At 44.6% G+C, this 13,102-nt stretch overlaps 1 protein-coding gene across 3 annotated transcripts in view; it reads left to right on the top strand.

The window, feature by feature from the left end:
- The window catches only part of LOC135504705 (rhodopsin-like), a 28,295-nt gene that overhangs the window by 14,820 nt on the left and 373 nt on the right, over positions 1–13,102 (top strand). The window contains exons 2-8 of one of the 3 annotated variants that reach the window (XM_064923500.1): positions 7,524–7,635; positions 7,708–8,835; positions 9,215–9,313; positions 11,432–11,600; positions 12,223–12,391; positions 12,543–12,708; positions 12,813–13,052. In XM_064923500.1, the coding sequence (XP_064779572.1) occupies positions 8,815–8,835; positions 9,215–9,313; positions 11,432–11,600; positions 12,223–12,391; positions 12,543–12,708; positions 12,813–13,052 (864 nt within the window). In that variant the 5' untranslated portion in view covers positions 7,524–7,635; positions 7,708–8,814. Of the gene's footprint in view, positions 1–7,078; positions 7,636–7,707; positions 8,836–9,214; positions 11,601–12,222; positions 12,392–12,542; positions 12,709–12,812; positions 13,053–13,102 lie in introns of those variants that run through there. The other 2 variants (XM_064923501.1, XM_064923499.1) reach the window with 2 other exon arrangements.

Below are 13,102 nucleotides of genomic sequence, written 5' to 3'. Positions count from 1 at the left end.
GGGTCAACCAGGGGATCCCCAACACCACCGGAAACGCAGGAGAATCAATGAGGAAGAAACTAATGCTCTCCACATGACCCTCCTGCGTAACCATACCACCTCTCTCCCATCTCTCCATCGTCGCCATCACCTGATCCATGGCGGTTCCCAGCCGGTGTAACACTGCCGTGTGGTGTTGAACTCGCTCCTCCACGGACCCTGGGAGCGCGTCCGCTCCTGCTGACTCCATAGTTATTGGTGCAGGATTCTATACCCCACAGCAATCAAAGCAATTGAAACCAGGTGTGAAAAGGAACACAGACAAAACAACCAGAAAAAGAAAAAGGGATCGGTAGCGGCTAGTAAACCGGCGATGCTGAGCGCCGCCCGAACAGGGAGAGGAGTTACCTTCGGTAGAAGTCGTGACACGATGACCATTGCTACAACCCAACTCATGTCAACAATGACGTCAACTCTCTGAACCCACTATGACCCCTGTTTCTATAGTAACCAGTTAATTAAATTATAATTTATTATGATAACCCCTCCCACCAGCACCCCTTCTTGAGGGGTACACTATATATACAAAAGTATGTGGGACACCCCTTTAAATTATTGGTTTCGACTATTCAACCACACCCGTTGCTGACAGGTGTATAAAATCGAGCATAATCTCCATAGACAAACATTGGCAGTAGAATGGCCTTACTGAAAAGCTCATTGACTTTCAATGTGGCACCGTCATAGAATACCACCTTTCCAACAAGTCAGATTGTCAAAGCTGCCCCGGTCAACTTTTTAAGTGCTGGTATTGTGAAGTGGAAACGTCTAGGAGCAACAATGGCTCAGCTGCGAAGTGGTAGGCCACACAAGCTCACAGAATAGGACAGACAAGTGCCGAAGCGCTTAAAAATCGCCTGTCCTCAGTTGCAACACTCACCACCGAGTTCCAAACTGCCGCTTGAAGCAGCATCAGCATAAGAACTGTTCATCTGGAGCTTCATCGAATGGGTTTCCATGGCCCACGCACACACACAAGCCTATCACCCTGCGCAATGCCAAGCGTCAGCTAGAGTTGTGTAAAGCTCACCGCCATTGGACTCTGGAGCAGTGGAAACACGTTCTCTGAAGTGATTAATCACGTTTCACCATCTGGCAGTCTGACGAACGAATCTGGGTTTGGCGGATGACTTCAACCCCATCGAACACCTTTGGGCTGAATTGGAAAGCCGACTGCAAGCCAGGCCTAATCGCCGAACATCAGTGCCAGACCTCACTACGGCAAGTCGCCGCAGCAATGTTCCAACGTCTAGTGGAAATCTTTCCCAGAAGAGTAGAGGCTGTTATAGCAGCAAAGGGGGGACCAACTCCATATCAATGCCCGTGATTTTGGAGATGTTCGACGAGCAGGTGTCCACATACTTTTGGTCATGTAGTGTATGTCTGATTATAAGCACCCTGTCCCTTTTAGGCTGGTATGCAGTGGCTTAACTATCCCTGGCCTGTGTCAGTGTGCTCTCTCTCTCTCTGTTTGTTTTTACAGTACTCTACCCTGGTCACACCCCTGAAATAAGGAACCCCTGTGATTGAATCCAGAGCAGGAACCGTATAGATCTCACTTTAACTCTCCCGGCCAAAGGAATTTGATGAGCCATCAAACACTACGGGAGCTAGCTGGCGCTACACACTAATAAACACACCCTGCCTCTTAACCGAGCCCATGTGAGCAAAGTGCTCTGTGCTGTGAAGGGAGGATGTGGCGCAGCTCAGGCTATTCTTTATCTTCAGACTAGTGTTTAAGGCAGGAGTGCGAGTAAGAGAAAAGAAGTGGAGGGCAAGGGAGGAAGAGAGGAGCAAAAGGGGCAGAGACGGAGTCTCAAAGATGTGTGTATCTGATGGATGTTGTGTGCCTTCTGTCTCTCTCTGCCCCCTTTCCCTGCCGCCCATCCTTACATTTGAGTCATCTAGCAGATGCTCTTATCCCGAGCAACTTACAGTTATTGCATTCATCTTAAGAAAGCTAGGTGGGACAACCACATAGTAAGTCCACCTTTCCTCAATAAAGTAGCTATCAGTCAGAGCTAGAAGGGGGGGTCAAGTGCAAATGTGAAGAGGGGAATTATTTAAAATACTCTTTGAAGAGGTAGGGTTTCAGGTGCTTTCGTGAGATGGAAGCTTCAGATGGAAGCTGGCTCTACCATTGGGGTGCCAGAGAAGAGATTGCACTGGGCTGAGCAGGAGCTGCCCTCCCTTAGGGGTGGGAGGGCCAAGAGACCAGAGGTGGCAGAACGGAGTGCTCGGTTTGGGTTGTAAGGTTTGTGCATAGCCTGAAGGTAGGGAGGGGCAGTTCCTCTTGCTGCTCTGTAGGTAAGCATCATGGTCTTGTAGTGGAAGTGCTCTTCAACTGGAAGCCAGTGGAGGAGCGGGATGACATGGGAGAACTTGAAAAGGTTGAAAACCAAGCGGGCTGCAGCACTCTGGATAAGTTGCAGGGGTTTGATGGGGCGGGTTGCAGTACTCCAGACGGGACATGACAAGTGCCTGGATTAGGAACTGTGCCGCTTCCTGTGTGAGGTAGGGTCGTACTCTACGGATGTTGTAGAGCATGACCTGCAGGAGTGAGTCACTGCTTTGATGTTTGCAGAGAACGATAGGGTGTTGTCCAGGGTCACGCCAAGGTTCTTTGCACTCTAGGAGGGAAACACTGTGGACTTTTCAATCATGATGGAGATGTCTTTGAGCAGGCAGGCCTTCCCCTGGAGGAAGAGTAGCTCCGTCTTGTTGAGCTTCCTGCTTCCTTTCCCGCCCTCTATTTCCCTCCTCTCTCCCTTCTCCTCTCTCCAGGATGAACCCTTCAGCTCTCATATACCTGAGACGCTCTTTAACATCTCCAGGTACTTCCTGCACAACCTCACCAAGGATGTACCACTGGGCATTACTAAAGTGTATCCTTCCAATGTGGGGCCTACTTCTGCGACTTGTGTTGCAACGGTCTAAAGCAGGAGGCCAAATCCATGTGTCAAATGTCACATGTTTTGTTTTAGTTGATGCACAGAGAGGGAGAAGGTAAAGTAGAAAAAGAGAGAGAGTGTTGGTGCCAGTGAACAAACAGATTAGAGGAAACAGCCTAGCGCAGCCAAGAGATGGGCAGGAAGAGAAGATGCCAGGAAGAGGCACATCCTCACTAACCAAAACAAACCCACTGATTACCACACACACACACACACACACACACACACACACACACACACACACACACACACACACACACACACACACACACACACACACACACACACACACACACACACACACACACACACACACACACACACACACACACACACACACGCCAGGAAGAGGATGAGCCTCTTCCTGGCCATCTCCCTTTTTACTTCACTTGGTTTCCCCTAATCTGTTTGTTCACTGGCACCAACACTCTCTCTTTTTTCTACTCTTTTCTACTTTTACCATCCTCTCTGATGCCGCTTGGAAAACCTTGAACTGGGATTTGTGAGTTTAGCGGACTCTAACACGGCACAATGTCATGGAAAACACTGCTAAACAACACACAACAGGAGGAGATAAATTGATTAACAATTCCAATACTGACGCTGGGACAGAGGAGAGGAGAGCTGTTGGAGCTAGTAGATGAATATCAGGCTTCTGCAGCTGCAAGTCATTGACCTAGTGTTGCCTTTCTTAGAGGTACCTCAGTGCACAACAATCTTCATCTATACAAACAGGCAGCAATTTCCTCTGCTCAAACACACACGTGCAAGGATGAATACACAAACACTTACAAGTATAAATTCCTCTACTCACAGCACTTTTAAACAAAACGCCAAGGTAGATATTTTAGAGAGGATCAGTACACCCATCACAGAGCAAAACAGAGTATTGACTGGGGCTTGTGGTTGCTGGCAACAATGGCTATGCTTAGCATACATACACAGCTCTGATGAGTGTACAGTATGTACTATCAATTGCGTGCCCAGTTCTGTCTTGATCTACACTTCCTGTTCTGGAGTTCTGAAGAAGTTTCCAGTAGGCACTGATCTAAGTTCAGTTTTCCATTTCCTAGCCTAATATTTAGGGTATAATTTGAAGAGAGTATGCTGACCTCAGATCTGTTGCTAAGGGCAATTTCTACCTGTAGCAGCTTGTTGTCCTTGGTGGTGGGTCTCAGTAACACTCTGTATGCGTTGGCTAAGCAGAGCAGAACCCCGGGAGAGTTTGAGCTGGCCAGACCCTCTCGCTTCCAGGAGACCATGGACCTGGGTAGCCTTACCGTCTACTCCAAACCACTTCAAGCAGGTGTGTGTGTTTTGCATGCGTGCACACCAGGGTTTCTGTTAGGAAAATGTGGCGCCAGACAACGTGACCGGTAAGATTTTAATTTATTGGCCATTTGAGAAATTTACCGGACCCATATGCTTTGGGGTGCTTAACAGAACATGTAACTCATGTATTGAAGCAGCCAATAATGCGATTTGGGGGAAACACAAACATTCTGCGCAAATATAGCAATTACAAATGTGACAAAGATTAAAACTTAGAAAGAGGGGGGAACTAAAGATGCAACATCTAGGTTGGGTTGTATATATGACTAGAATTGTGCCTTTGGCTTCTGGACAACAAAATAAAGTTGACATGAAAACCAATAGAACAGGAGAGAAATGGCATAGTGGTGGGTCCAATAGGGAAGTATACTGAAGGAAAATATAAATGCAACATGTCCAACATTTTACTGAGTTACAGTTCATTTAAGGAAATCAGCCTAATCGATGAATTGCACATGACTGGGAATGCATTAAGGTCACAGATACCTGTGTGTGTGACCACCATTTGCCTCATGCAGCGCTACACATCTCCTTTGCATAGAGTTGATCAGGCTGTTGATTATGGCCTGTGTAATGTTGCCCCACTCCTCTTCAATGGCTGTTCGAAGTAGGTATATATTGGCGGAAACTGAAACACGCTGTTGTACATGTCGATCTAGAGCATCCCAAACATGCTCAATGGGTGACATGTCTGGTGAGTATGCAGGCCATGGAAAAACTGGGACATTTTCAGCTTTCAGGAATTGTGTACAGATCCTTGCGATATGGGGCTGTGCATTATCAGACTGAAACATCAGGTGATGGCGACGGACAAATGGCATGACAATGGGCCTCAGGTTCTCGTCACAGTATCTCTGAGCAATCAAATTGCCATAGATAAAATGCAAATGTGTTTGTGGTCCATAGCTTATGCCTGCCTATACCATAACCCCACCGCCACCATGGAGCACTCTGTTTACAATGTTGACATCAGCAAACAGCTCACCCAACAAAGCCATAAGGCGTTGCGGTTGTGTACAACGATGTTGGAGGCGGCTTATGGTAGAGAAATTAACACAAAATTCTCTGGCAACAGCTCTGGTGGACATTCCTGCAGTCAGCATGCCAATTGCAGACATCTGTGGCATTGTGTTGTGTGACAAAACTGCACATTTTAGAGTGGCATTTTATTGTCCCCAGCACAAGGTGTGCCTGTGTAATGATGCTGTCTAATCAACTTCTTGAAATGCCACACCCATCAGGATTATCTTGGCAAAGGAGAAATGCTCACTCATAGGGATTTAAACACATTTGTGCACAACATTTGAGAAAAATAACCTTTTTGTGCATATGGAACATTTCTGGGATCTTGATTTTCAGCTCATGAAATATAGGACCAACACTTTGCATAATATAATCACTCCTATACTGAAATACTTCACCAGAAAGCATGACTTATCCACAGTGGAATCGAAGATAAATAGCCTCTTTAAAAAAAAAAAATAATAATCATTTAGCACACACTTTTATCCAGAGCGACTTACAGGAACAATTAGTGTTGACTGCCTTGCTCAAGGGCACATCAACAGATTTTTCACCTAGTCTGCTCAGGGATTCAAACCAGCAGCCTTACAGTTATGGCTCAACGCTCTTAACCGCTAGGAGACCTGCCACCCTATGAGCATGTCTAATTTCTCTGTCCTGATAATGTTGAGAGGGGCGTGCGGACCTGAGTATGCATAAGAAGTACCTGGCCTGCTGCACAGAAATGTAGGAAAGTGATTCCATTTTTTTTACATGCAAATTCGACTAATAATATATTAAAACTATAGTTCCTCACAGTAAGCTATTTATAAATCTTTCTTACAATCTCCCCCTCGATAATCACCAATCCTTAGTGTAAAAGATGGAAGTTATACTGCTACATTGGCCAATAGGCTATGAGTTCCATGTGCTCATTTCTTTAGCCGCCAATGGATCCCGGTGTATCAGTGTGCCAATATGGCAGAGGCTGGTGATCTCGCTTTAGTTGACTTTGAACTTTTTATGATGAACCGCGTGACAATGATTTTGAGAAACTAAAATGTTATTATTGAAATTAATCTGTTCCAAGAAAAAGCACATATGAAAATCATAACTGGCACGCAGAATTGTAGATATGGTTGAATGATTTGTATGCTTCCCCAAGCTTGAAACTCACGCGCCGCCTATGAAGTCTTAATAAAATAATTGCCTTCATGGTCAGATTTTGCCCATAGACATGCCATTTATGAAATAAAACATTCAGATTTCAAACAATTAAGTATGTTTTTAAAATGGATACTGCCTTCAGCTCACATTGTAAAGTTGTGGGTGAAGCGCTTATAGCCTGTTGCCTATGCTTGAATGGTGAATGGGAGACCGCTTAAATTACCAGTTGAGAAATAAAAATAGTAGCTCTTTTTAATCGTGCACCCAAACAGTTTTAACACGCAATTGCAGTTAGAATTGTTGCGTAATGAATGTACTTATAAAAGCACATGTTTTACTCCAGCAGCAACCAAATGAGGAGTTGCAGGAGAAATCCCTCACAAAATAACCGCTGTATGTTTTGCACGTGATAGTTTTGTTGGATAAATAAAATACACACAGGCCAATTTAATTCCACTAAATTATGCAATTTATAGACCTTACAGATATGAATCCTAATGTTAATATATTATAACATGAATGAAAATGACATATATATGGATGTTGCCCCCAAAAAATTATTGGTAAATGTTGAATTAAAATGGAAATTACTAAAAGTAACTCCACAACATATAACTGATATTCTTATATGTGTGGGGTACAGAGATGAGGTAGTCATTTAAAAATCATGTTAAACACACAGAGTGAATCCATACAACTTACTATGTGACTTGTTAAGCAAATTTTTACTCCTGTACTTAGGCTTGCCATAACAAAATGGTTACTTATTTACTCAAAACATTTTAGCTTTAAATGTGTTATTAATTTGTAAACATTTCGAAAAACATAATTCCACTTTGACATTATGGGGTAAGCCAGTAAGAAAAAAAATCTCAATTGAACCCATTTTAAATTCAAGCTGAAAAACGACAAAATGTGGAAAAGGTAAAGGTGTGTGAATACTTTCTGAAGGCACTTTCTTTCTTTTTTTTGTAGAGTGTGTATCTTATACGTTTGTGTATATTCACAAAGGTGTGTATGTGTGTAACCCAGGACCTGATCTCCATGTGTTACCGCTGCTCCACCAACAACCCCCTGCTGGACAGCCAGGGCAGTGTGTGTATCAACTGCAAACAGCCCTTGATCTACACGGCATCGTCATACGGTAGGTTGACACCAGTCTCTTTGTGTGTTATTAATGTGTCACTGTACTGTAAACGTCCTACCTCTGTTGCAGTTCTACCTGGACGAGGGTATTGGTGATGAGGAGGCTGTGTCTGTCATTGCCCTGGAGGTCCCTCGCATCGACTGGAATGCCGCAGTAGGGGTATCCATTACCTTATGCAGTGTACACCACTAAAATCAACACATTTCTCATGACCACTTTTAGCTAATGGGAATAATCTGTATGTTAAGGTTGTGTGCTCGTACACGTTTCCATACATACACACATTACATACAGTATGTGTACGTGTCAGTGCTGAGGTGTGTGTTCTGAGAAGGTAGTAATCCAAGTATTTCTTGGCACTGATTTAATTTCTGCCGAGCAGCATAAGCTGTCAGGCCTAAGTCATCTTAGCGGTGAGAGTTAATAGGGTTAGAGGGAATCTTCTCTCTCAGTTTAATGACACTAACACCTCAGAGACCTCTCTGTCTGGGATTAACCTGCATTAGCCTGCCTGCCACAAGGGCACGGTGGCCACGGCTTTTCTTAGAAACCACATGCTGACTAACTCACTGACTGACCTTTAGTAGTCTCCTCTCTCCGTCACTCTTACTGGCTGAGCTCTGAGGGTGAAATGTTGAGCATTTCAGTGTTTTTGTTTTTCTTTGGTGTTAAAATGCTCAAGGTGGTGGCATGGGTCTGTTAATGGTGTATGGCTTAAATGTGTGTAAGAAAGCAGGAAGAAGAAGTATTGTGCACGTCTACGAGTGAGTCCTTAACGGTGTCAGAATCCCAGTCCCTGAAGCTGGATGATGGCACGGAAGACACAAAGGAGGACATCTTCATGGCCAAACTCAGCTTTGAGTTGAGGAGGGAGGGACAGAAAGAGGGAAGGATATGGGAAGTAAGGAGAATGTAGGAGAGAGAGACAGATGGAAGGGGTAAAGAGTGAGAGGGTGGTTAGAAAGGTGGAAGAGAGGGAGGAGGGAAACTAACAGGAGAGTATGAATGGAAAGACTCAGATTCCCTTTACAGCAGGGTGGGTCTGACTATGTCCCAGTGGTGGTTAGTTGCTCTGTGCTGAGGTCTATGAGCAGCAGGGATGTCCTGCTCAAGCCCTGGCCTAAACCCCTTCAGTGAGAGTACTACCGCGCCTTACTGCCTGCTGTCAGCATCAATATGTGCCGCTCCTGGTTCCAGGTACTAAATAGCTGGAACACACAGACACACACACACACAGAATTGCACTTTATGTCCCCTCACCCCTTTCACACACACACCCAGGTGCAGAATAGGGAGGTACATTTTTTTAGAATCATAAAAATATTACACAGTACATGCTCGCACACACCGTGGCACTCCATAGCCCTCTGGCAGAATCTCAGAATTAACTCTCCTTTGCTTTTATGTTTCACTTATTTTTGTGTTTCGTGTTTTTTACCAGAAGTGTTTTTTACCAAATGTTGCTAGCGGAGGTGCTAGATTTTGTGTTGCTATCTATGGGAATCCCTCCTCTGCCTGGTGCTGTGTTCTCTGACCCATTCATCCTGTCTTCTCTGCTGTGTTTCCTCTAATCTAGATGTTCCACAGTGAAGACTATGAGCTGCCAGAGCTTCAGCTTAACTGCTCTCTCTATGCTGACTGCCGATCGATGAACCCAACTGACCTCCGCAAACTGGTTTAGAATCACTTAATCCATCTCCCAGTTAATTAATATATTTTATCAACATTTCTACTTGGTTATAATCCAGCCAATAAATATTTATGTTCGATTGTATGCTGATCTGGAATCAGTTACATGGCTTTCATCAAAAGTCCAGTCTGATTGAAAAAGGAGTTGGAGTCAGTTTCTCTCTTGCTCTTCTGAGGAATATTCCGCCCATATGCTCACACCTGATCAGAAATACAGTGTAGACATTGTTAATGTTGTAAATGACTATTGTAGCTGGAAACGGCAGATTTTTTAATGGAATATCTACATAGGCGTACAGAGGCCCATTATCAGCAACCATCACTCCTGTGTTCCAATGGCACGTTGTGTTAGCTAATTCAAGTTTATCATATTAAAAGGCTAATTGATCATTAGAAAACAACTCTTTTGCAATTGTGTTAGCACAGCTGAAAACTATTGTGCTGATAAAAAGTAGCAATAAAACTGGCCTTTAGACGAGTTGAGTATCTGGAGCGTTAGCTTTTGTGGGTTTGATTATAGGCACAAAATGGCCAGAAACAAAGACATTTCTTCTGAAACTTGTTCTGAGAAATGAAGGCTATTCCATGCGAGAAATTGCCAAGAAACTGAAGATCTGGTACAATGCTGTGTACTACTCCCTTCACCGAACAGCGCAAACTGGCTCTAACCAGAATAGAAAGAAGAGTGGGAGGCCCCGGTGCACAACTGAGCAAGAGGACAAGTACATTAGAGTGTCTAGTTTGAGAAACAGATGCCTCACAAGTCCTCAACTGGCAGCTTCATTAAATAGTACCCGCAAAACACCAGTCTCAACGTCAACAGTGAAGAGGCGACTCCGCGATCCCGGCCTTGTTAAATGTTGAGGGGCGGTAGGTAGCATAGTAGTTAGAGCGTTGGGCCAGTAACTGAAAGGTTGCTAGCTCGAATCCCCGAGCTGACAAGGTAAAAATCCCTAAACAAGGCAGTTAACCTAGGCCGTCATTGTAAATAAGAATATATTCTTAACGGACTTGCCGAGTTAAAAAAAAAATGTCTACATTATTTCTGATCAATTTTATGTTATTTTAATGGACATAAAATGTGCTTTTCTTTCAAAAACAAGGAGATTTCTAAGTGACCCTAAACTTTTGAATGGTAGTGTACGTTATTTGAGTGACGAGGTTATGACGATCATCATAGTCCGTAACAAAAGTGCGTCTTTAGCCGATCAACCCAATAGGATTAACAGGATCAGATTACACAGAGCCTATCACACAGATTTACACCAACAGGGAATGTAGACAGTCAATGAAATAACTGTCTGGAACATGATATATAGAAAAAGGTTTGACATGTCGGTCTGCACTAGCAGACTGGTACAGTAGCTTCTTGACATCTAGGATAATGTAAATCTCTGATGACACCATGTTTCCTAGAGCACTACTTTTTGCCAGAGTCATATGTGCTATTTGAGAAGAAGTCTATAAATTGCATTGGTCTTCGTCAGCCTCCTGTAGTAACACTCTCTCCTTAGCAAATTTGTGATGATGAAATCATCAGAGAATAACCCTCGAGTATACAGTATATGTCCTAGATGTTTTTCTCATGAATTACTGTGTGTGTGTGTCCTAAATCTGCCTATGCTGACACCATGCTGAGTTCCATGCACGTCCCTAATCCTAAGAGAGAAGCTCTTAAAAGGGTCTGTGCCCGCCTCGGGGGGGCAGAGCACACCACTTCTCATCACCAGGATCTATTTCCTCCATCTATCTATCCAACCTTCCAGCTAGAAATAGCTCCTCTCGTAGAAGGCATAGTGCTTTCTCTTTCCTCTCTCCAAATACCAGAGAGGATAGAGAAAGACACAAACTCCTGTAGAGACACATAGACAAACAGAAACACACACACACACACACCCCAACAGCCGTCGCCATGAACGGCACAGAGGGCCCAAACTTCTACGTGCCCATGTCTAACAAGACAGGGGTGGTGAGGAGCCCCTTTGAGCACCCTCAGTACTACCTAGCTCCACCCTGGAAGTACTCGCTCCTCGCTGCCTACATGATCTTTCTCATCATCACAGCCTTCCCCGTCAACTTCCTTACGCTCTATGTCACGGTGCAGCACAAGAAGCTACGGACCCCCTTGAACTACATCCTGTTGAATCTGGCTGTGGCTGACCTCTTCATGGTGGTGGGAGGCTTCACTGTGACTCTGGCAACAGCCCTACAGGGATACTTCTTCCTGGGGGTCACCGGCTGTAACGTTGAAGGATTCTTTGCCACTATGGGAGGTAAGTCCCGGTGGAGCCTTAGCTTCGGTAGAAGTTGTCGCAAGCTACAGGATAAGATATGTCTGTTCCCATAATGGTTATGGTTAGGCTATGGGGAATTTGATTTTAGATCTGTGGTTAAGAGGATCTTTTACCTGAAGGGGTGCCCAACTTTTTTCAGGTGTCACCTCAATGTACCTTGAACTCAATGAGTTTAATGTAAGGAGATACAGAACACTAGGGTTAAGTGCCTTGCTCCACTAGGCTACCTGCTGCCCTATAATATGTATATTTGCACCTCTTTTACACACCTGTGTTCTGTGACTGGGGGGGTGGGGGAAAGGTATTTAATAACTGCAGATGTATAGACCTTATATAATGAATACATTATGCTCTGTGTTGAAGTAGGACCTATGGTAGTTATCATATCAATATAAATGAGATCATATAACTGTATGAAAATGTATATTTGCCAATATTCTTGGAACTCACTCACTATACCCTGTGTACTTTTAGATACAGTAGCCTGTGTTCACTGTTAAGTTTTCTGCCTGTGTCCAATATTCCTTAACTGTCTGAATAGTTTCTGCACATGAGTATTTATACTGTGTATGTCTCTCTTAACATGCTGTGTCTCTCTCAGGGGAGATTGCCCTTTGGTCTCTGGTGGTATTGGCCATCGAGCGCTATATCGTGGTGTGTAAACCAATGACCAACTTCCGCTTCAATGAGAGGCACGCCATTGTGGGCGTGGCCTTCACCTGGATCATGTCTCTCACCTGTGCTCTACCTCCATTGTGTGGCTGGTCCAGGTAGGTAACCCTCTAAATACCCTCCAAATAGCATCTCCTACTAGTCTTACCTTAAATGTCACCTTAAGAACAGGGAATGGCTGGTAGACCTCAGGGGCAATACTTCTGTATATTACATTTCCAAACAAAAATATGAGGTGAATGTTTGTAGGTACATCCCAGAGGGAATGCAGTGTTCCTGTGGGATTGACTACTACACCCCGACGCCTGAGCTGGGAAACACCTCCTTTGTCATCTACATGTTCACCCTCCACTTCTCCATCCCTCTGGTCATCATCGGCTTCTGCTACGGCCGTCTGCTCTGCACCGTCCGCGCGGTACGACCACACACACGGTCACTGAGTACCGGTAAACACACAGGACTAATATATCTCCAGTTAGGGCTCATATCAAAGCACTCTGTGTGTGTCTGTCCATTCAGGCGGCAGCCCTGCAGCAGGAGTCAGAGACCACTCAGAGGGCAGAGAAGGAAGTGACCCGTATGGTGATCGTCATGGTCATCTCGTATCTGGTGTGCTGGATGCCCTATGCCACTGTGGCCTGGTACATCTTTGCCAATCAGGGCACCAACTTTGGCCCTGTCATGATGACCATCCCAGCCTTCTTTGCCAAGAGTGCTGCCCTCTACAACCCAATAATCTACATTCTACTCAACAGACAGGTAACCCCAAGCAGAGTGTGTGTGTGTGTGTGTGTCTACATAAAGCGGAC

This window comes from Oncorhynchus masou, chromosome 18, assembly GCF_036934945.1.
Source record: "Oncorhynchus masou masou isolate Uvic2021 chromosome 18, UVic_Omas_1.1, whole genome shotgun sequence".
NCBI classification, from domain to species: Eukaryota; Metazoa; Chordata; class Actinopteri; order Salmoniformes; family Salmonidae; genus Oncorhynchus; species Oncorhynchus masou.
This window is presented reverse-complemented; position numbering and strand designations above follow the sequence as displayed.